At 43.9% G+C, this 21,563-nt stretch overlaps 1 protein-coding gene across 2 annotated transcripts in view; it reads right to left on the bottom strand.

The window, feature by feature from the left end:
• Positions 1 to 21,563, bottom strand: part of SLAIN2 (SLAIN motif family member 2) — a 47,224-nt gene that overhangs the window by 6,217 nt on the left and 19,444 nt on the right. Inside the window, exons 3-8 of one of the 2 annotated variants that reach the window (XM_044298874.1) lie at positions 21,014 to 21,175; positions 16,191 to 16,355; positions 13,348 to 13,707; positions 11,044 to 11,178; positions 6,453 to 6,524; positions 3,298 to 3,580 (exon numbers count right to left, since the gene is read on the bottom strand). In XM_044298874.1, the coding sequence (XP_044154809.1) occupies positions 3,298 to 3,580; positions 6,453 to 6,524; positions 11,044 to 11,178; positions 13,348 to 13,707; positions 16,191 to 16,355; positions 21,014 to 21,175 (1,177 nt within the window). The remainder of the gene's footprint in view (positions 1 to 3,297; positions 3,581 to 6,452; positions 6,525 to 11,043; positions 11,179 to 13,347; positions 13,708 to 16,190; positions 16,356 to 21,013; positions 21,176 to 21,563) is intronic. The other variant, XM_044298883.1, reaches the window with a different exon arrangement.

Below are 21,563 nucleotides of genomic sequence, written 5' to 3'. Positions count from 1 at the left end.
TAATCTGCAGGCAGCATGTTATAGAGCAGGAGGAGCTGAGCAGATTGATGTTTTGTGTTGAAAGATTTAATAAAACTTTTTATACGTTTGCATTTCTGCTCATTCTGGGCTTTGAAGTCCAGGAGGTCCTATCAGTGATTGACAGCTCTCTCTGTATACACAGTCATAGAGGGAAGGCTGGCAATCACTGATCGGACGGCCTCCTGGACTTCAAAGCTCAGAATGAGCAGGATTTCAAATGATCGAAATACTGCTTATACTGAATCTTTTCCCGTAAATCTATATATCAATCTGCTCAGCTCTTCCTGCTCTATATCATGCTGCCTGTCGCTCAAACACCATGTTCAACGTGACAGGTTCCCCTTAATACATAAGCACAGAAACTACAGTCCTTACGAAGAGGGGCACGCTCAGGTGTAGTAGTGTGGTTTAGCTCCAGCTGATTACAGTACATGCACAGAGTGTGGGGGAAGCTGAGGCCAGCATCGCTCTCTTCACTGTGCATGCGCCTAATGTCGCCGACTTGCAAACCAGAAGTACACCAGTACTGATACCAGGACCACACACATGATTATTCATGGGTAGTGTGCATTACTTGATAATTTTTTCCTTTATGCTGAAAGTGACATTTTAGAGAATGACACCTTTACAAATGTATTACCATTCTGTAAAATACTATGGTGGTGGTTAAGGAGCTTCATATACAAAACCCGATCCTTTGCAAAATATGTCCTTAAAAGTGTTAAGGGGTAGCTCTACTTTTAGGCTATGTCCACACGTGACTGGATTGCTGTCGTGGATTGTACAGTACCAAAGCGAAGCAAAGTGGAGGAGATTTTAAGAAACTTCATCCACATGCTGCATATAAAAAAAACTCAGCATGTGCAAATTTGAAATCTGCAGCATGTCAATAATTGCTGCAGATTTCACCCAGTGCAGCAGAGTCGATGAAGTCAGTTTGCTTTTCCATGGCAAAAAAGGCCTAATTTAGCAAAACTGACATATCTCACTTTATGTGGTAATAACTTTGGAACGCCTTTACTTATCCAAGTCATTCAGAGATTGTTTTCTCGTGACACATTGTACTTCATGATAGTCATAAATTTGAGTCAATATATTTCACCTTTATTTATGAAAAAAAAAAAAAAATCGCAAATTTACCCAAAATTTTGAAAAATTCGCAATTTTCTAAATTTCAATTTCTCTGCTTTTAAAACAGAAAGTGATACCTCATAAAATATTTATTACTTAACATACCCCATATGTCTACTTTATGTTGGCATCATTTTGGAAATGTCATTTTATTTTTTTAGGACGTTAGAAGGCTTAGAAGTTTAGAAGCAATTCTTCAAATTTTTAAGAAAATTGCCAAAACCCACTTTTTAAGGTCTGAAGTCACTTTGTGGGGCTTACATAGTAGTTACCCCCATAAATGACCCCATTGTAGAAACTACACCCCTCATGTTACTTAAAACCGATTTTACAAACTTTGTTAACCCTTTAGGCGTTCCATAAGAATTAAAGGAAAATGGAGATCAAATTTTTTAATTTCACTTTTTTGGCAGATTTTCCATTTTAATCCAATTTAATCCATTTTTCTTTAACACATCGATGGTTAACAGCCAAACAAAACTCAATATTTATTACCCAGATTCTGCGGTTTACAGAAACACCCCACATGTGGTCATAAACTGCTGTATGGGCACACGGCAGGGCGCAGAAGAAAAGGAACTCCACATGATTTTTAGATTCCATGTCCCATTTGAAGCCCCCTGATGCACCCTTACAGTAGAAACTCCCAAGAAGTGATCCCATTTTGGAAACTAGGGGATAAGGTGCCAGTTTAATTGCTACTATTGTTGGGTACATATGATTTTTGGATCATTCATTATAACACTTTATGGGGCAAAGTGACCAAAAAAATGGGTTGTTTTAGCACAGTTTCTATTTATTTTTATAGCATTCACCTGAGGGGTTCAGTCAAGTGACATCTTTATAGAGCAGATTGTTACTGACGTGGCGATACCTAATATGTATACTTTTTCTTATTTCTTAAAGTTTTACACAATAGCATTTTTGAAACAAAAAAATTATGTTTTAATCTGTCCATGTTCCGAGAGCTATATTTTTTTTATTTTTTGAGAGATTTTCTTATGTAGGGGCTCATTTTTTGCGGGATGAGGTGACAGTTTTATTGGTACCATTTAGTGGGACATACGCATTTTTGATCACTTGGTGTTGCACTTTTTGTGATGTAAGGTGACAAAAATTGCTTGTTTTGACACTTTTTTTTTTATTTATTTTTTACGGTGTTCACCCGAGGGTTTAGGTCAAGTGATATTTTTATAGAGCTGGTTTTTACGGACGCGGCAATACCAAATATGTCTATTTTATTTAATTTTTTCTATTTTTAACATTTTTTTTTTCCTGACTTGGGGAATTTTTTTTTTACATGTGAAACCTTTTTTTATTTTATTTTTTCAACACTTTATTTTATTTTACACTTTTCGTCCCCCATAAGGTCATACAAGACCTCTGGGGGACATTTACTTCACTTTTTCTATTTTTTTTCACTGTTGATTTCTCCTGTAACTGGGGCTGACGATGGAGAAACGGGAGGCAGTAGGAAAAAAATAAATAAAATTGTTATCTGGACTCCTTAGGCTACTTTCACACTCGCGTTTGGTGCGGATCCATCATGTATCTGCACATATGGATCCGCACAGATAAAACAGTCGGCATCCGTTCTGAACAGATCCGTTTGTATTATCTTTAATATTGGCCAAACGGATCAGTCTTGAACAACACTGAAAGTCAATGGGGGGCAGATCAGTTTTGCATTGTGTCAGTCAAAACAGATCCGTCCCCATTGACTTACATTGTGTGTCAGGCCGGATCTGTTTGCCTCCGCATCGTCAGGCGGACACCAAAATGCTGCAAGCTGTGTTTTGGTGTCCGCCTCCAGAGCGGAATGGAGGCAAACTGATCCATTCTGAACGGATCCTTATCCATTCAGAATGCATTAGGGCAAAACTGATCCGTTTTGGACCGCTTGTGGGAGCCTTGAAACAGAACTCACAAACGGAAACCAAAACGCCATTGTGAAAGTAGCCTTATCTGCAGCACTACTCATGTATTAGTGTAGAAAGTCCAAAATTGGGGAGACAGATTCCCGTTAAGGAACAATCAAAGGAAATATACAAACACCAGAAATTAGCAGGATTACTACAGAATGTGTTATTTTCTACATAGTCCCTTGGGAAATCTTCAGACTGCTTTAGTTCCTTATATACCTACCTTCGTACAGGTTGTACAAGTTTGCTGCGAGGCACTGGTATACCACCACCTGATGGTGTGCTAGGTCTTGGCAAACCACTCTTCATTGGTATGCTAGCCCGAGCAACTGGACTTGCAGAGCCAGACTGTTGGTTGGAAGGTGGGCCTGATGTAGAGTGGTTCTGAGCAGCGGCAACTGCTTCTTGAGTAAGCTGAGAGCCAGGGTTAGATAAAGCCTTCATCGGCTGCCGTAGTGCTAAAGGAGATGTAGCTGCAGGTGACCGGAACTTGCAAGGAGACGGTACTTAAGGGAGAAATGAAAAAGTTGTGGCAGTTAATAAATTGCTCAAAATTTTTGTCAGCATCTTAGTAATGTACAGTCACTCCACTGGCATGATCTGCATGATAGGAGTTTACAGGCAGGGCACGAAGAGCAGACAATCTAGTTTTGCTTCACAAGTTTGTCAGGGATATGAAGATAGAACGGCCTTCACTTCAACATACCTGATGCTTTGTTTCCCCATAAAGGGGTTTCCAGAATTTTACAAACCTCGGGATAGGCCATCAATGTGATCAGAAGGCTGGCACCCTGCCGATCAGCTGTTCAGAATTGAATAGGTGCATCATTGCAATTACTAGTTCTGTCTACTACATAATGGGTGGCACTGTGTGGTTCTGGCACTTGAGCTACCCCAACACAGCTGATCAGCAGGGGTGTGCAGTGTTGGCCCCCTGCTGATCATCAGATATTGATTCTTATCCTGAAATAGGTAATCAAAAGTCCTAGACAACCCCTTTAAAGAAGAACACTTTTGTAAGTGTCAGGCAGCTTCACTTTACGTATTACAGTCGGGAGCTGCTGCTGACCGCTATCTAAAGTTTATGACATGTTTAGAAATAGTCAATCAGGTTTATCCAAAACTCAAAGAGAACCACCTATCACGCTTTAACAGCTTACAATCTGTTGGAAACCTGACTACCCAAAGAGTGACGTGAGCAAAGCTAGGTCTCATGCACCCGATCCGCAAACAGCAGGTCTGTAATATATGGGCACCAGACGTTTCTGCACCGCATCATGGATGTGGACCTATTCACTTGACATGTTCTATATTTTTTTTTTTGCAGTGTGGACGGATCACGGACCCATTCAAGCTGAATGGGCCTGGATCCGTCTGCGGCAGCCACACAGATGCAAATTGCGGTCCCCAATGCACAGAACGGCTAGGCAACGGCCGTGTGCATGAGGCCATATTCTTCAAATCTGATGGAATTTATGACTAGGGGCTCAGAATGGAGTCGCACAAAAAAAAAAAAAAAAAAAAAGGAACCTTACAATTACTTACGTGGTAATTCCCCAAAACATTTAATCTCTATCTATCCATCTATCTATATCTCTCAATAGGCTGACACTTCCTGTTCTATAAAGATCACTTTTCAGCACAGGCAGGATTACGGTAAAATAAAAACACCTACATAGAGAATACACAAGATTCAACATTCGCAGGTGATGGCCTCAGCTCACCTCCTAACCCTCCCTGCTCAATGACCTCATGTCACAGAGCATTCCCACAGACGCAGAAAAATAGATATGATATAGACGAGACACAGAGTGATGAGAGACATATAGAATAAAAAATAAAATAAACTAGTTCATATAAAACGATACAAGGGACTGCTAATTCAGGCACTGCAAAGGTTTGGTTTCTTCTTTAAAGGGAGTCTGTCACCACATTTTAGCATGTTAGACCGTTAAAATAGGGTTATGTGATCCAGCCAGAACATAAAAACGGTACCTTTGTGGTAGAAAACGGACTTTTCAATTTGCAGAAAACGAACTTATAAGATTATCTTCTGAGCCCTCTCAAGTGCCCAGGGCGGTCTCTCAATCCTCGGAGCCCCAGGCAGGCACCTCCTAAACGGCTGATAACTCCGCCCTCCTGTGCGCCTCTGCCCGCCCGTTTACTCCCCTCCCCTGTCCCTTTCCACTGCGGCTGTGCGGTTCAAATCGTAGCGGGCGCATGCGCAATAGGTATTGCGATGCCCTGCCAGGAGCGGGCATCGCATTGCGCATGCGCCCGCTACGATTTGTACCGCACAGCCGCAGTGGAAAGGGACAGGGGAGGGGAGTAAACGGGCGGGCAGAGGCGCACGGAGGGCGGAGTTATCAGCCGTTTAGGAGGTGCTGCCTGGGGCTCCGAGGATTGAGAGACCGCCCTTGGCACTTGAGAGGGCTCAGAAGATAATCTTATAAGTTCGTTTTCTGCAAATTGAAAAGTCCGTTTTCTACCACAACGGTACCGTTTTTATGTTCTGGCTGGATCACATAACCCTATTTTAACGGTCTAACATGCTAAAATGTGGTGACAGACTCCCTTTAATCCATGCTGACCTGACGTCTAGAATAAGCAATATCACACCACAAAAATAAGTACGGTAACTTAATTAAAGGGGTTGTCCTAGATTCATCAACAGTCCCTTTAATACTTCTATTTAACTAGTAGAAAATGGCACTAAACATATCGGAGATAATTTGACTTTGGAAAGGGGATGTTTTCCTGAACACTATACAGTACCCGTCCAGTACAATCATTTATAGTGAAGCTAAGGTTTGATTACACTGAAAAAGTTGCAAGACATCGGCAGAATTATTACTTCCTCTATATGCAGAAATGGTCCAGTTCTGTAGGCAGTTTCAAAATCCCCACTCCCTATCAAAATCATCTTCCGACAACTCATGTCATAGCAGCCTGTATTGTGTTGGTCCAATACTGGCACAGGTTGTGGCATCTGCCCTAACTATACAATGTTAAACAGTAGCTATCAAGACATCTGGGCTGATCTTCGGTACCGAGTATGCTGCACAGGCCTCTCTCTAGGTGTGCCCATCCCTGGTTTAGCAACATCATTAACTCATCATATGGTTTAGAGTGGGTTCAGGAGTAGAAAAAAAATTGTGAAATCAAAATGCTAAAAGATCTTTAAAGTCAACATGGACTTGGTCACCACAACTGGTGAGGCTCAGGCACCACTGGTAAGGCTGGGAAGCCCCAGTACAGAAAGGCAGAAAAGCCCCTGTGTGTATCTGATTAGACAGTTTGGCTATTATGCACCTTGGACCAGTCCTTTAACTTCAGTCCCATCTATATTGTGTACTGAGTGGTGGTGGCTGAAATTACCTCCTTTAGGGGCTGCAACACCCTGTTTTGTTTTCTGGGATGTACGTGGCATACTTATCTGCCTTTTTGATGCTGTTGAAACACAATGAAATATTAAATTCATCTAGAAAACTTAGGTTGGGAGGCTTAATTGTGATAACGTTATAAAATGTGGGTTACTAAATGCAACAAAAAAGGGCAAATAGATAAACAGAAAAAGATAATTCATAAGGTGGGTGAAGAAGCTGGAAAAATGGTGTGCAAAAAAGCGTGGCGAGGATTAGGTGCCAAGGGTACAGCATACCTGTCATTTCAGGTAACTTTTCAGAATATGCCGACATGTGTCTACACGAGGAGTAGCAATATTTCTGGCTATTACCGTTTATGACTTGTATCTAAGGACATTACACAGCAGAGCAGTAAAGCTGTGAATCCTGCACTGGGGTGAGAGAAAACGTTTTAGATGATGCTGTAGAAGCATCTCTGTCTGTCTCCAGATGCTCCCTCCTCCCCATTCAATCTCCATAAACCTCTATGGGTAGCAGCAGCTGTAACCAGACATCTCCGTAAGCTAATGATTAGTCTTCATCTCTGCCTAACTGAAGACAGATTTTAACATTAACCCTGGGTTCACACCTGAGCGTTTTACAGCGCGTTCAAACGCGCTGTAAAACGCTTAAGACATGAAAACCAATGCTTCCCTATGGGAAGGGTTCACACCTGGGCGTTTTAACAGCGCGTACGAACGCGCTGTAAAACGCCAGACGCTCAAACAAGTACTTGAGCTTCTTTGGGGCGTTTTGACGCGCGTTTGTGGCCATAGGACACTGCAGTCAATGACACAAACGCGCGTCAAACGCGCGTTTACTATTACAAAAAACGCGCATAAAAACGTAGGTTAGGGCTACACTGTGACATGTGTCGCGCAACATTTTTTATAATGATAGTCAATGGTGTTGCACTGTGACTTGTGACATGCTGCAAATGTTTTTTTGTGTGACTGTCGCAACGCGAATATAGTATCATCAGATACATTGTACACTTATGAAAATGCACAACAACGCACAGTGCGACACCATTGACTATCATATTAAAAAATGTCAAACACTGGTACAACTTGAATGTCTCGCGACACATGTCACCCTGTAGTTGTACCCTTTTTGTTGTGTGACTTATGGTTGACCGACATGTCGCCGTGTAGCCCTAGTCTAAATGTGAGTGAATGATCAGTCCAGGAAGTAGAGTGGAGAAAGAGGCATTTTTATGTAATTAGATCTATTACAAGGTTAATCAACTTTTGTACTACTGGCCTATGGAAGAAAAAAAATAAAATTCTTTAAAGTATATGCTTTGCTCATCTTTCTAGAATATACCTAGAAAATGTGCTCAGTGTGCGGGCACTTTCCCCTGCTTTACACTATGCACTAATTATTGCATGTATTTTTTCAAAAATATAGGTTTACATCAAGTTTGTGAATTCTACTGATGTGATGTAATTATTTTCACATGGCATTGGGTTGCTCGTTTACCTATCACATTTCCTATATTGATGTCAGTAGGGATTATAAATACATGCACTGTCACCATGTGTAGGTATGAATTATAAAAGGCACAGTCCGACATTTACTAATGCTGTCTAATCAACAGTGTACTTAGAAAAGGCAGAGTGCGCCAAATGTATAGGTCTATCAATATCTGTAATAAATGTATGAAAATTGCTTTGCACCAAAAAGAAGGCACCGCTGGGGCTGGAAATCTTAGTACAGTTGGACCAGTAAAGGAGTCCTCAACCTAACTTCTGCTTCTATTGTGTGCTGTCACCAAACCTGCACTGCACCTGAAACATTGAGAGCTGTATCTACCTGTAATTTACATAAGGCTGTCACTCAGAAGGGACACATTCCCATGATTAAAGGGGTTATCAGAGACTACAAGATGTCTCCCATATGCCCAGCCCCTTACACTGAATATACTTATCTAGCTCCTTGCCCCTGTGCGAATGAAAACACCTGGTGTCGGGGTGCAGAGACCAGGAGCGGCACGGAGAGCAAGGCAAGTATATTGTGTGTGAGGGGCCTGATATATGGGGGACATTTTTTAGTCTCGGATAACCCCTTTAGGCTACTTTCACACTAGCGTTTTTCTTTTCCGGCACCGAGTTCTGTCAAAAGGGCTCAAATCCGGAGAAGAACTGATCAGTTTTATCCCCATGCATTCTGAATGGAGAGTAATCCGTTCAGGATGCATCAGGATGTCTTCAGTTCAGTCATTTTGCCTGAATGCCGGATCCAGCATTTTTTTCCATAGGAATGTATTAGTGCCGGAATGCCAGATCAGTCCTGGTGAAAAAATAAAAAATAAATGCCGGATCCGTTTTTGCCAGATGACACCGGAAAGATGGATCCGGCATTTCAATGCATTTTTCTGAATGATCAGGCATTTTTAAGACTGATCAGGATCCTGATCAGTCTAAGGGCTCTTTCACACTTGCGTTCTTTTCTTCCGGCATAGAGTTCCGTCGTCGGGGCTCTATGCCGGAAGAATCCTGATCAGTTTTATCCTAATGCATTCTGAATGGAGAGAAATCCGTTCAGGATGCATCAGGATGTCTTCAGTTCCGGACCGGAACGTTTTTTGGCCGGAGAAAATACCGCAGCATGCTGCGCTTTTTGCTCCGGCCAAAAATCCTGAAGACTTGCCGCAAGGCCGGATCCGGAATTAATGCCCATTGAAAGGCATTGATCCGGATCCGGCTTTAAGCTAAACGTCGGTTCGGCGCATTGCCGGATCCGACGTTTAGCTTTTTCTGAATGGTTACCATGGCTGCCGGGACGCTAAAGTCCTGGCAGCCATGGTAAAGTGTAGTGGGGAGCGGGGGAGCAGTATACTTACCGTCCGTGCGGCTCCCGGGGCACTCCAGAGTGACGTCAGGGCGCCCCAAGCACATGGATCACGTGATCGCATGGTACGTCATCCATGCGCATGGGGCGCTCTGATGTCATTCTGGAGAGCCCCGAGAGCAGCTCCCCCGCTCTCCACTACTACTATGGCAAGCAGGACTTTAATAGCGTCCTGGCTGCCATAGTAACACTGAAAGCATTTTGAAGACGGATCCGTCTTCAAATGCTTTCAGTTCACTTGCGTTTTTCCGGATCCGGCGTGTAATTCCGGCAAGTGGAGTACACGCCGGATGCGGACAACGCAAGTGTGAAAGAGGCCTTACAAATGCCATCAGTTGGCATACATTTTGCCGGCGGCGGAACTGCTTGCCGGATCACTCTGCCGCAAGTTTGAAAGTAGCCTTAATATGTAGAGTGATCTCACATGCATGAATCTATTCTATATTCCTATCTGCTATTATGCACACTATTATGTACACTATTCTGTACCTTACATGAAATATTAGCCAGGAGTAGATTCAAGCATACTGTGAACTAAGCACATGCAGGGAGGCCATGCACATGAAACACAAATCAATCCGCTACGATTCAAATGTCAAAACTTCATGCATCATATATGTATACGCCATGCATTAAGAAGCTCTGTAGCAGCAAATACAAAATATGTTCACATTAAATGGGTTTCCCCACAATTGTCATTTGTTGACATCAACATTCTGCGAGAATAGGTGATAAACAGTGATGGCCAGTTCGCATGCGAACACATGCAGGCTGCCATATTTTCTCACAAGTCTGGCGAGGCGCAGGCAAGCCTTACCTGTGCTTGTGCGCAAGCCGGTCTGAAATCAAATGCGGTCACCGAGAGCAGGCAGTTCCTAGAACAGCCGCCGGGGGGCTTCATCGGGCTGTTCTTGGAACTGCCTGCTCCCGGTGACTGCATTTGATTTCAGACAATGCGAACTGGCCATCACTGGTGATAAATGTATGGTTGCTGGGTGCTCCGCTGCTGGGACTCCCTCCAATCTTTAGAATAGGGGTCCCAAGAGCTAGATCTTCCTCTCTGCATGACCGCAGTGAGGAATTTAAATGGAGCGCCACAGCACATGCTCAACTACCGCTGCATTCAGCATCTATAGGGCAGACAGGAACAGCTGAGCAGTCAAAAGATCTTCCCAAGATTAGAAAAAAGGGGTTTGCAGTTTTCTCCAGAAGAAGCACCACTCTTATCCAAAGGTTGCATTGGGCATTGCAGCTCCATTTATGGGGATGATGTGCACTAATAGACACCGACTGTACACAAGACTGGTGCTGTTTCTGGATAAAAGCAAACCCTTTTTCTAATTCCAAAGAACTCCTCTTAAAGGTGTTGTCTAATTAAGTCCCCACCGCTGGGTTCTGTCTTGCTCGGACCGGATCTTCCTCTACCTGCAGTGCTGAACTCAACATCTGTCAAAGGTGGGGGGCATCTGTGACCGCTGCAGCCAAACACGGGGTGCAGCGGTGACCAGCTCCCCTTGTGTCATCGCTGAAGCTTGTTGACTTGACCCTGCAGGGAGAGGAAGAGCAGCCCGGGAGCAACAGACACCGAACCCGGAGACCATGCAGGTATGATCACCACTACAGGTCACCACTCTGGGTGGTCTATATTAGTCTTGCATATCCTCTTTAACTTCATAGATTCCTACCCATGCAGATTAGATATTTTAACTTACTGGAAGTGCTTGGTACTCGAGATGCTCCACCATTTGGCACTTGCAAGTTTGACTCGTAGCTTCTGCTATTTTTTACAGCCTCCGTCTGTGTGCCCGATACCCTGGAGAGATTTGGAAGACTCCGTCTCAGTTTCTCTACAAGGAGACATTCAAGATGAAAAAAAAATAAAAAAGTTTACGTCTATAAGATGGTCAGTAGGTGGGTTACCTGTAAAGAATCCGTGTTTGGTCTGTGTCCATTTTTTACCCACTGTGTGTCATCCGTATTCCATGGACAATATTATGTTGAAAATTAACCCCTTCAGGACAGCCATTTTTCATCTTAAGGGCCAGGCCAAATTTTGGAAATCTGACATGTCACTTTATGTGGTAAAACCTTTGGAACACTTTCACTTATCCAAGCGATTCTAAGATTGCTTTCTCGTGACACATTGTACTTCATGAAAGTGGTAAATTTGAGTCAATATAAACGGCAACCGGCCTTTAGCAGGAGCCTGATCAGGCTTAGCTATACCATGGGAAGCCAGATGCTTTTGAAGGCGTCCTGTTGCCATGGTAATCATCGGGACGCTGCCACAGCTTGAACCTGTCAAGCATGGGGTCACTGTAACGGTACAGCAGCAGCCTGATGGGAGAGGGAGGGAGCTCACTCCCTGTTCACCCTTTCCACACTGCAGTCCCTATGGACCACGGCATGGAAGGGGTTAAACGGCCATTTCAAGCAGTGTGTCAGCTGTATGCTGAAAATGGAGGGGGGGGGGGGGGTTGGATAGATGGTGAAGTAATAAAACAATATCTATCTACATATTTAACAAGGTTCTGATCCCCACAGTCACAGACTGGGGATCAGAACCTTTAAGCCGGCATTAGGATCGTGTGATTGGCTAGTCTGTAAAGCGATCGCCGACCCAGGCCGGTTAGCGGAGATCCCTGGCTGTGTGTAACAGCCGGGGTCTCAGCGCTGTCACCAGGTCTGCAGACATGGTGACAGTTTATTGCCATGACGTGTATACTAGTCATGTACCAGTGCTCCATGATGAGTATACACATCAAATAGCACTAAGGGGTTAAATTTGTAGATCATTAACCAGCAATGATCTGTGAAACATGAACGAAACACAGATTCCATCCATGCTGTGTCCGTGTTTTTCCACTGACTCAGACTATAATGAGCATGATGGATCCGTAAACACAGACAAAAATAGGGCATGCAAATCACAGACGTGCGAATACACATATTAAAATCAATGTGTGCTGTCCATGGAGAACACACTTCAGTGATGCGCTGATGTCTGAATAAGTCTTAATACAGTATAAACAATGGGGGTCATTTATTAAGACCGGCATTTTAGATGCCGGTCTTAATAACCCCTATATCAGGCAGTGGATTCGCCGATGTTATGAAGAGGCGCCGGCCTCTACATAAATTTGGCGCCTCCACCACTGGTCTAAACGTAAGCCAGCTTCCTTGCTGGCTTAGATTTAGACCATTTTCTACGCCTAAAAAAAGGCATAGAAAACGGTAAACGAGATGGGCCTGTCAGCCGGTTTCCTTCCACTGCAGATTATTGCACAAATAACCTTTGCACTGCAATCTGCGACATATACATGCCAGAAAACTGCTGTATATCTGATAGTCAGTAAATGACCCCCAATGTTACCTGTAGTTCTGGCCAATATTAATATATACGATCCATAACATACGTTACAAATCATTATTTACCCTTTAGGATTATGACTTGCCCACACCGACTTATAATGGGTCTATTAGGATTCAGAATAATCCGCCACAGTGCTCTATTATAACATTATATCAAATATTACCAAAAAACCTGACAAAGGAACTGATGCAAGTGTGAACAGAACCTAAATTGTGTTTACCAGCAGTATACATTTCCTATAAATACTTTATTTTGATGTGTGTATGACCCGGAATACTTGATGACAATCTCCATCAATCAACACCGTTTTTGGTACAAGGCATGTCTATGACTAGTGCTCAGAAAGCTACTGAGCCATACGAGAGGTGGGGAGGGGAGGCCTTTTCCCAGCAGAAGGCATTTCCAGGGGAGTTGCCGCTAGCAGGGAGATCCTGTAACTCAAGATTACCAGAACTGTCTTGCAAAGCAGCCATAATTTTGCAGCATGATAGAAATCTTTGAAGTGAAGCTCTTCACAGAACCACTGGCTGATAATTCAACTTACTTCTATCATATTAAAACTGACTCCAAGATGCAACTTTAACTTGCATCTAAAAAACAGTCAGTGAAGCACCCACAGAACCTATCCCGACTGGTGTCTTACCTTCATTTTTGACCACGTTTGTTTGCATGTCGGTGGCATGTCCCTGAAGCGAGAGGCGAGGCTGCTGCAGACGGCTGAGCATAGGCTGGGGAGAAGCTCCTCGGTAATCCAGGCTGCGAGCTGGAGACCTAGAGCGGGGTGAATTTCTGGGAGAATGTCTAGGAGAAGGCCGAGGAGAGTGACGTGGAGAAGGGGAGAACCTGCTCGCAGACAGATGTGCAGAGGGGTGGACTGCATCCTCATCATCTTCTAAGCTGTGAGCGTCCAGTTCCTGGTCACTATAGGTCCCTCTCCTCATAGAGTGGCACGATGAGCCAGAGCTGCGGCGGGAAGCAGAAGCTGCATATTCTTGTCGTAGACCTATCCAGGTTTAGAACAGGGAAACAATGGTGTTAGTTTTTAATATACAAAACTTGATTGTGCTAAAAATGATAACAGAACAAATTTTTCAGGTTACACAATCGAAAGCGATTGAGAAAGAGAAGCAGAAGGCATAGAAAGCAACAGGTACAAACCACGGCGGCTGCACAGATCACAATGCATTCATGTCGCTTCATCCAGGTGACAAATTAACATCCTGCAGGACAAGAGCGCCCCAGTGCACCCCAGGTCGAGAGCTGCACTGCAGGTACACACAATACCTGCCAGCTCACCTTCATATATCTTTCTAAATATCACCACTTCGGGGCTATGGACAGCTTTGTACTGGAGCGTTTTACTGTTTGTTTTCTTCCTAAATGCCAAATGTCTACTTCCCAAAAGCCACAACTTTTTTTAATTCACATAGAGCTTTTTTTTTTTTTTTGGTGGACAAGTTCTTTTTAATGGCCCCATTTCTTGTATTGAAAAATGATAAAAATAAAAAAATAGAAAAAAATGTTGAAAGGTGTTTGGGGTTTTGATATTATGGTGTGCACTGCGTGCTATAAATGACATAATGTCCTTATTCTACGGATCGGTAAGATTACGTACTATACAGTCGACACCAGCCATGTAGGGTGTGAGCTCGTTCCCAAACATCCTCTTAACACTGATCATGTACAAGTAAGTGATTATGCCTTAAGAGGTTAAGTAACTTTCTAAACAGTCTGCATTGAAGGGGTTGTCCCATCATAAGAACCAATACACAGTAACTGACGGCCCTGGAGTCAATGGCGCATGTGCCGTCACGCCTTTCAAAAGGGAATCAGTAACTAGTTTTATGCTGCTAGGTTCTACCTTTTCCTGACATATGTCTATTCCCAGAAAACTTACCTTTTGATGTTGCTTATTAAGCTTACTTACTGACCATTAAACTACTTTAAAACTATCAGCTGTGTCGCTATTGTTATTATCATGTCATTCACACTGGTAGTAAGGTACTATTTTGGGTTTGAGTGGAGGCTGGCAGCCACGCGCTGGGTCCAGGCTCTTCCAGTACATTCCCCTGCTATCATTTATGTGGTATCACTTTCTGATTACAAGGCTTCACTTCTATGTTAAAACCTATTCCCACTGCCCCCGACATGTTTCGCCCCCCCAAAGTAGAGGAGTTAGGCTGTATAAGGGGAAGCAATACAGGAATAAAGCAGCGCTGATACAGGAGAGCTAGTGAATCATCAGCATCCTGGAAGCACAAATCCAGTATGTATTATTGAAGCATATCCACTTGGGAAAAGTCTGAACTTAGGAGGTGTTTGCTTTAGGGGTGCACCGAAATTTCAGCGGCCGAAAATGCACCTAATCTGTTTCTGCCGATATTTTTACATATCGGCCGGAAATAGCGGGGAGGGACTGGGAGGAGGAGCTGGGGGCCGGTGCGTTCACTGTGCTCCAGCCCCCGCCTCCAGTAGTTATAAAAAGTGTGCAATTAATACGGATTCTATTCATGAGGCCCCCTCTGCAGTATTACATTCAATACAGCCACATCCTACTCACAGGGCTGTGCTGGCCGGCCGGGCAGACGAGCGGCAGCGTCACGACTGACGTCACATGCCTGCGCCGCCTCCTTCATTCAGAAAGTAGGCCGGGCACATGACGTCAGTTGTGACGCTGCCGCTTGTCTGCCCGGCCAGCCAGCACAGCCCTGTGAGTAGGATGTGGCTGTATTGAATGTAATACTGCAGAGGGGGGCCTCATGAATAGAATCCGTATTAATTGCACACTTTTTATAACTACTGGAGCTGGGGGCCGGAGCACAGTGAACGCACCGGCCCCCAGCTCCTCCTCCCAGTCCCTCCCCGCTATTTTCTATTAATTGTACAATGGGGGGGGGGGGGGGGGGGGGGGGGGGGGTTGGGGGGGGGCTGTGGATGGCACTGTTATGGGGTGGGGGTCTGTGGATGGCACTGTTATGGGTGGGTGGGGGTCTGTGGATGGCACTGTTATGGGGTGGGTGGGGTCTGTGGATGGCACTGTTATGGGGTGGGTGGGGGTCTGTGGATGGCACTGTTATGGGGTGGGTGGGGGTCTGTGGATGGCACTGTTATGGGGTGGGTGGGGGTCTGTGGATGGCACTGTTATGGGGTGGGTGGGGGTCTGTGGATGGCACTGTTATGGGGTGGGGGGGTCTTTTAAAAGTATTTGGGCAAAAAGGCAGTTTCGGTTTCGGTCAAGGGGTATCCTGAATTTTCGGTTTCGGACCAGAATTTTCATTTCGGTGCACCCCTAGTTTGCTTATCACTCTAAATATGATTGAAGACAGGAATTTGGTGCATCTTATTTAACTCAATGTAATCTAACATTTGTAAAAAGTCAAAGGCGTCCATCTCTCCAGCTATCTCATCAGTCCCTGACCGTGATCCAGAAGAGCTTATTCGCACTATTCAGTGCGGAGCGTTTGTTAATAGAAATTTCATACTCACTTTCCTCTTGCATCCGGGCAAGTATCTGGACATCGGTGACATCATTTAGCTTGTACCCTGACCCTACAGAGTCCTCATCCATCTCAGACGTACTGAGTTCACTGTCTACAGAGGACTGTGGACTGACTGGAGGAGGGATTCTCTCCGCAGAGTTTTTATAGTGCCCTAGAGAAAGCACAATTACAGTATAATTACAGAAGAGCTTAGATATGCCAGTAAACAGCAAAACAGAAATGTAACACAAGGATCTTATCTGGTACGCAAGACACATTTTTTCACAACGGTCTATAAACTGGCCAAGGCAGAGTGGATTGTCGGTGCCCCAGGGCAAGCGCCTCACCAAGCTAGATGCCAGCCAGCTGCACCCTGCCAAGAGACACCTCTTTGTGGGAGCATTACAAATTATTCTGCCGATCCTGGAGCTTAACTCATTCACCCTGGTAGTTACAGGAGCAGAGGGGTAGCAGTTGCAAGTGTCTATACTTCTGGGAGGGCTCGGTATGCCCTGTGTACTATACAAGATTATAGCAGTGCTATATGAGGCAGTATAATGACAGCATACGCTGCACACATATTGGGAATATGAAGACTGGATTATTAGCATATGATGGAAGGAGCCGACTGAGGTGGTGGCTCCAGATACACCGTTGAAAAGTTCAAGCTACGCTTTGTTCTTTAATTTGCTTGTATGATTAATGTGTAAAACAGTGAAGAGGAAGGACGGCATCAGCTGTTGTGAATGGCCCATGCAGGGTACATAAGTCCCTAAAAACCCAGCGACCTCCCTCCCCCAGTAACACAGGGTTAAACTCAACATTATTTGTGGCTCTTGTGGCTTGACTTTGACTATAGGAAAAATAGCCAGTGATATATTACGTATGGGGAGTGCCAAGTCCAACCGTGCTTTGTATTTCAAGTAACGTGATATTCAAAAGGCATGTGCCCAGCCGAAAATATTCTCCTGGGTGGAAAATAATGCGTCTCTCAGGAAACAAAAGAGCCAGACGTCATAACAGTAAGAGGTGTAATGGCTGAGGCCTGGGGTTGGGCACTGTCCTTGATGCATGTGCCTGCAGTATGTTTGTGTGTATACATGTGTGCGCATGTCTTTGTGTGCATCTATATTGCCATCTCACTCTCTAAATATAAATATATAATACACACACACACACAAAGCACTTCACCATAATTCCTAAATAAGTATAGGTGCCAGCGTTCTTAATCCCGATCAGGTATCCAAATTAATGTCCAGGGAAAATTGCGGCGCTCCAAAGTCTTGGTTCAATGTGCAAAAAGCGTTTATTACCCGTGTCCCAGCAACATTACAGTAGAAAAAAGTTCCTGTGATAGGACTTAAACGTCACTGGGACACGGGTAAATAACAGCTTTTTGCACATTGAACCAAGAAATTGGAGTGCTGCGATTTTCCTTGGATACATACAAGGTTTTTTTTGTTTTGTTTCTTATACAAAAACCTTTGTAAAACAGGACCTCCTGAGGAGACCACCCCCTTAGCCAGACCAGATTTCCTGTGATAGATTTTCAGTTCCATCATAAGTTATGAATACTAGCCATCTTCGACCACTCCCTAGAAGACCACTTTCCAAAGAAACGTCAAGTTTTCATGGTGGATAAAGTGTACTAGTAATGTGCAGACAGAACGTAAAAAACCCCCAAACAAACAGGCCAAGCACTAATAACACCTAAATCACGGGTGTACAGTACACTGTGCTTGAGCACTATCCGCATCTGACTCCATGTAATCAAACATATGTACTAACCCATATGGGTACAACCACTATTGTAAATGGGCGAGTTTGAATATTGTTATTAGTTTTTTATACTCTGGTCTGGACAGTTATTACTATTTATTCCTGGCACTATTTGCAGCTATGTTGTTTACAGGGTACTATCCCAGTTGGTGTAGTCAAGACCATACATTATAATACACACACCTTTCCATATTTATCCCCATTTGTAAATTATGTGGTCTCTGGGGGATGCTTGTTCTGCCACCTGTCCTTGCATCGTGTGATTTTTTTAATAAAAACTTTTTTTTATGATATTTGTTTACACAATAAAGCTTTATTATATTTTCTGGGTACAGTTTTGGGCTTGTTTCCTCTTTGTAGGTTGTTAGAAATGTGTAGAGAAAACTCCAGGAAATCTATGCAGGAAGTCATTTGCAAGCCCATTACTACAGTAACTACTCTACACCAATATAACTATTAGTGAGAACCAGACTTCAACCAGCACAAGATAGTTTAAGGCCTCTTTCACACGGGCGAGTATTCCGCGCGGGTGCAATGCGTGAGGTGAACGTATTGCACCCGCACTGAATCCAGACCCATTTAATTCTATGGTGCTGAGCACACGAGCGGTGATTTTCACGCATCACTTGTGCGTTGCGTGAAGTCACAGCATGCTCTATATTGTGCGTTTTTCACGCAACGCAGGCCCCATAAAAGTAAATAGGGCTGCGTGAAAATCGCAAGCATCCGCAAGCAAGTGCGGATGGGGTGCGAATTTCACACATGGTTGCTAGGATGAAAGTCTATTCACTGTATTATTTTTATAAGGGAAAATAATAGCTTTCTTTAATACAGAATGCTTAGTAGAAGGTCAATTGAGGGTTAAAAAAATAAAAATAAAACTCACCTCCTCCAATTGATTGCGTAGCTGCTGGTCTCCTGTTCTTTCTTTAGGGCCTGTCAAAGGACCTGTGGTGACATCACTGAGCTCATCACATTATCCAGTCACCACAGGTCCTTTGACGGGCCCTAAAGAAAGAACAGGAGACCAGCAGCTACGTGATTAATTGGAGGGGGGGGGGGGCAATATGCGGCCACCGGTCGTACAATGGCCGTGTGCATGAGCCCTAAAATAAGGGAGGTTCTATGGAAGCGCTGTGTCACCTTGCATCCACTGATTCTTCCAGAATCTGCATTACTACCCATTGACTATAACTGGATACCATGCTGACTCCAGGAAGGGTCAATCAAATGTCCGGTGGATCCCACAAACTGTGTTGGTGGTTTCAGTTTGTGGGATCCACCCATCATTTATCCCGAGTTGGCCTCACTGCCATCTATGTGGCTATTATGAGGGTGGTTCCATAAATTAGTGAAGAAACCAAGTTACTGCTTTGTGCAGTGTTGGGTGGATACCCCTATATTTTAACAAAACAATTTAATAAAAGTATTTGTTATTTTGTTTTAGCGTCCTACCCCCACATATATTTATTTGTGTAAAAATACGCATACCCATTACACCAATTTTCTGTTTTTGTATTCAATCAAATGTTTACCAATCCTGGTGATATGCTATCAATGTGCGTGCTGACACAACCCCCCTTAAAGGGAACCTGTCACCAGTTTTATGGTGTCCTAACTAAGGGCAACATAAATTAGTGACTGATTCTCTTAGCAAAATGCTGGGTCACTTTCTTTAATTGACCCAGTCAGTCAATCTGCCAACATCTTTTATTGAAAAGCTCCAGCTGATAATGATGAGTCATGAATATTCATGAGCTTCTGACTCTCCCCGCCTACCTGTTGCTGATTGACAGTTTGTTTCCATATGAATCAGCAGCAGGTGGGCAGGGGAGTGGCTATAGCTGTTAAATATATGCTGGACTCAATGACATCACGCTAGACTCGAATCAGCTCATTAGCATGCGTCATCCATCTGTCACACCAGTAAGTGAATACATCTAAGGCACTTTTTAGTAGTTAATGTCTGTATATAATTAGTTAGATTATAATCAAATATCCACATGACAGGTTCCCTTTAAGAACACATCAAATCTAAGTCATCTGAAAAAGTATGAAATTCCTACTGCAGAAATACTAAATAAAATCATCCAAAACAGATACCCCATCTCAAACGTGACAGATCATTTACCTGATGAGGCCAAATTACTGAATTCTACTGAGGGTAAAACAAATAAATCACTTGGAGACTGGCTCCTGCATTGGAGACATCATCTAAAGTCCTGTTATTGAAAGGGGCTGTCTAGCTTTGGAGCAAACCACCCCTACAGTCCTAACTTGTGACCCTTTGTGATCCGCTCCTGGCTACTTCTGGTCCCCACAGGACCAGGAAGAGGTGACGTTTCAGTCAAGCCGATGTGACCACTGAGGCCTGTGACTGGCTGCAGCAGTCAAAGGACCAAGCAGCTTCCTGGTCCTGCTGGGATCAGTAGTGGTCGATAAAGAGTAAGAGACAGGTCAGTGGTGTTTTGCTTTCAAGGGGCACGTTAGGACCATAGGGGATGTTGGCTCCATGACTGGACAACCCTCTTAAGGGTTTTTCATCCTATAAAGTAAGGGCACAGGATACGCCATCACTTTATGATCTGTGTTTCTTGCATAGAAGCACCCCTACCACCTAAATGTGCAGGGAACTGCAGTCAGTCCTATTTACAGTGGGTGGCCGAGGCACTGACCTATAGCGAAAAACTGAAAAAGGGACACAGGGATAAAAGGGCCCCTTCATTAAAAAGATCATCGGGTCCCAGAGTTTGAACCATCACCGATCATCTCTTAGCAATATAACATCACTTTATCATATGGAAGTAACCCTTTAAGGAGTACAATATGTCTGTGAATCAGCAGCCGCTCTAGGCACGTGGCCCCTAAATGTACAGTTATGGCTGGCTCATACCTACCAGTCCTTTTACTCTACAAGAATAAGGAGTACAATATAAGGTTACACATTTGCAGGTCGCCAGTTGTACAAGCAGAACCATATCCAATCCAGTAAGGACTCGCTGAACTCCCCTTCGTGTGTCCTTCCGTACAAAGCAGTTTATATTTACTCACCTGTGCTGCTCGGCAGAACCAGCTGCCTCACGGTCGGGGTTCTCCCAGGAGTGGAGGAGGGGGAGCTGAAACCACTGTTATATGGGCTTCCACTAGGATTCGAGCTGTAGGAATAGCTGGAGGAGCTATAGGGAATGCTGTACATGCTCTGCCTCTTGCTGGCTGGAATAAAAAGATGTTAAACAAGAAGGTTCAGATAAGTAGTTCCGATATTCATCCGGTTATTATAAAGACGTTGGCCTTGATTTGTCAGGTCTCGATTGCAGAATTCTGGTTTCAAACTGTTTCAAAATAGAGCTTTTGCGACTTTTTGCACTTACATGCCCCAAAATGTTGCGACTTTTTGACACTCACTCCAGTTTTAAAATGTGGGTGCGATTAGATATGTTAATGAGTTTCACTTCAGATTTATTATTGAGACAGTTTTTAAAAGTCGCAATCTCACTCCAGTAGGAGGGTGGAGTAGGAAAACTGGAGTAGGTTTAGGGCTCATGCACACAACTTTGTCCGCATCCGATCCACAGTTTTTGCGGGTCGGATGCGGACCCAT

This window comes from Bufo gargarizans, chromosome 1 (genome assembly GCF_014858855.1).
Source record: "Bufo gargarizans isolate SCDJY-AF-19 chromosome 1, ASM1485885v1, whole genome shotgun sequence".
Classification (NCBI taxonomy): Eukaryota; Metazoa; Chordata; class Amphibia; order Anura; family Bufonidae; genus Bufo; species Bufo gargarizans.
The sequence above is the reverse complement of the archived record's forward strand: the minus strand, read 5'-3'. Positions and strand labels throughout refer to the sequence as shown.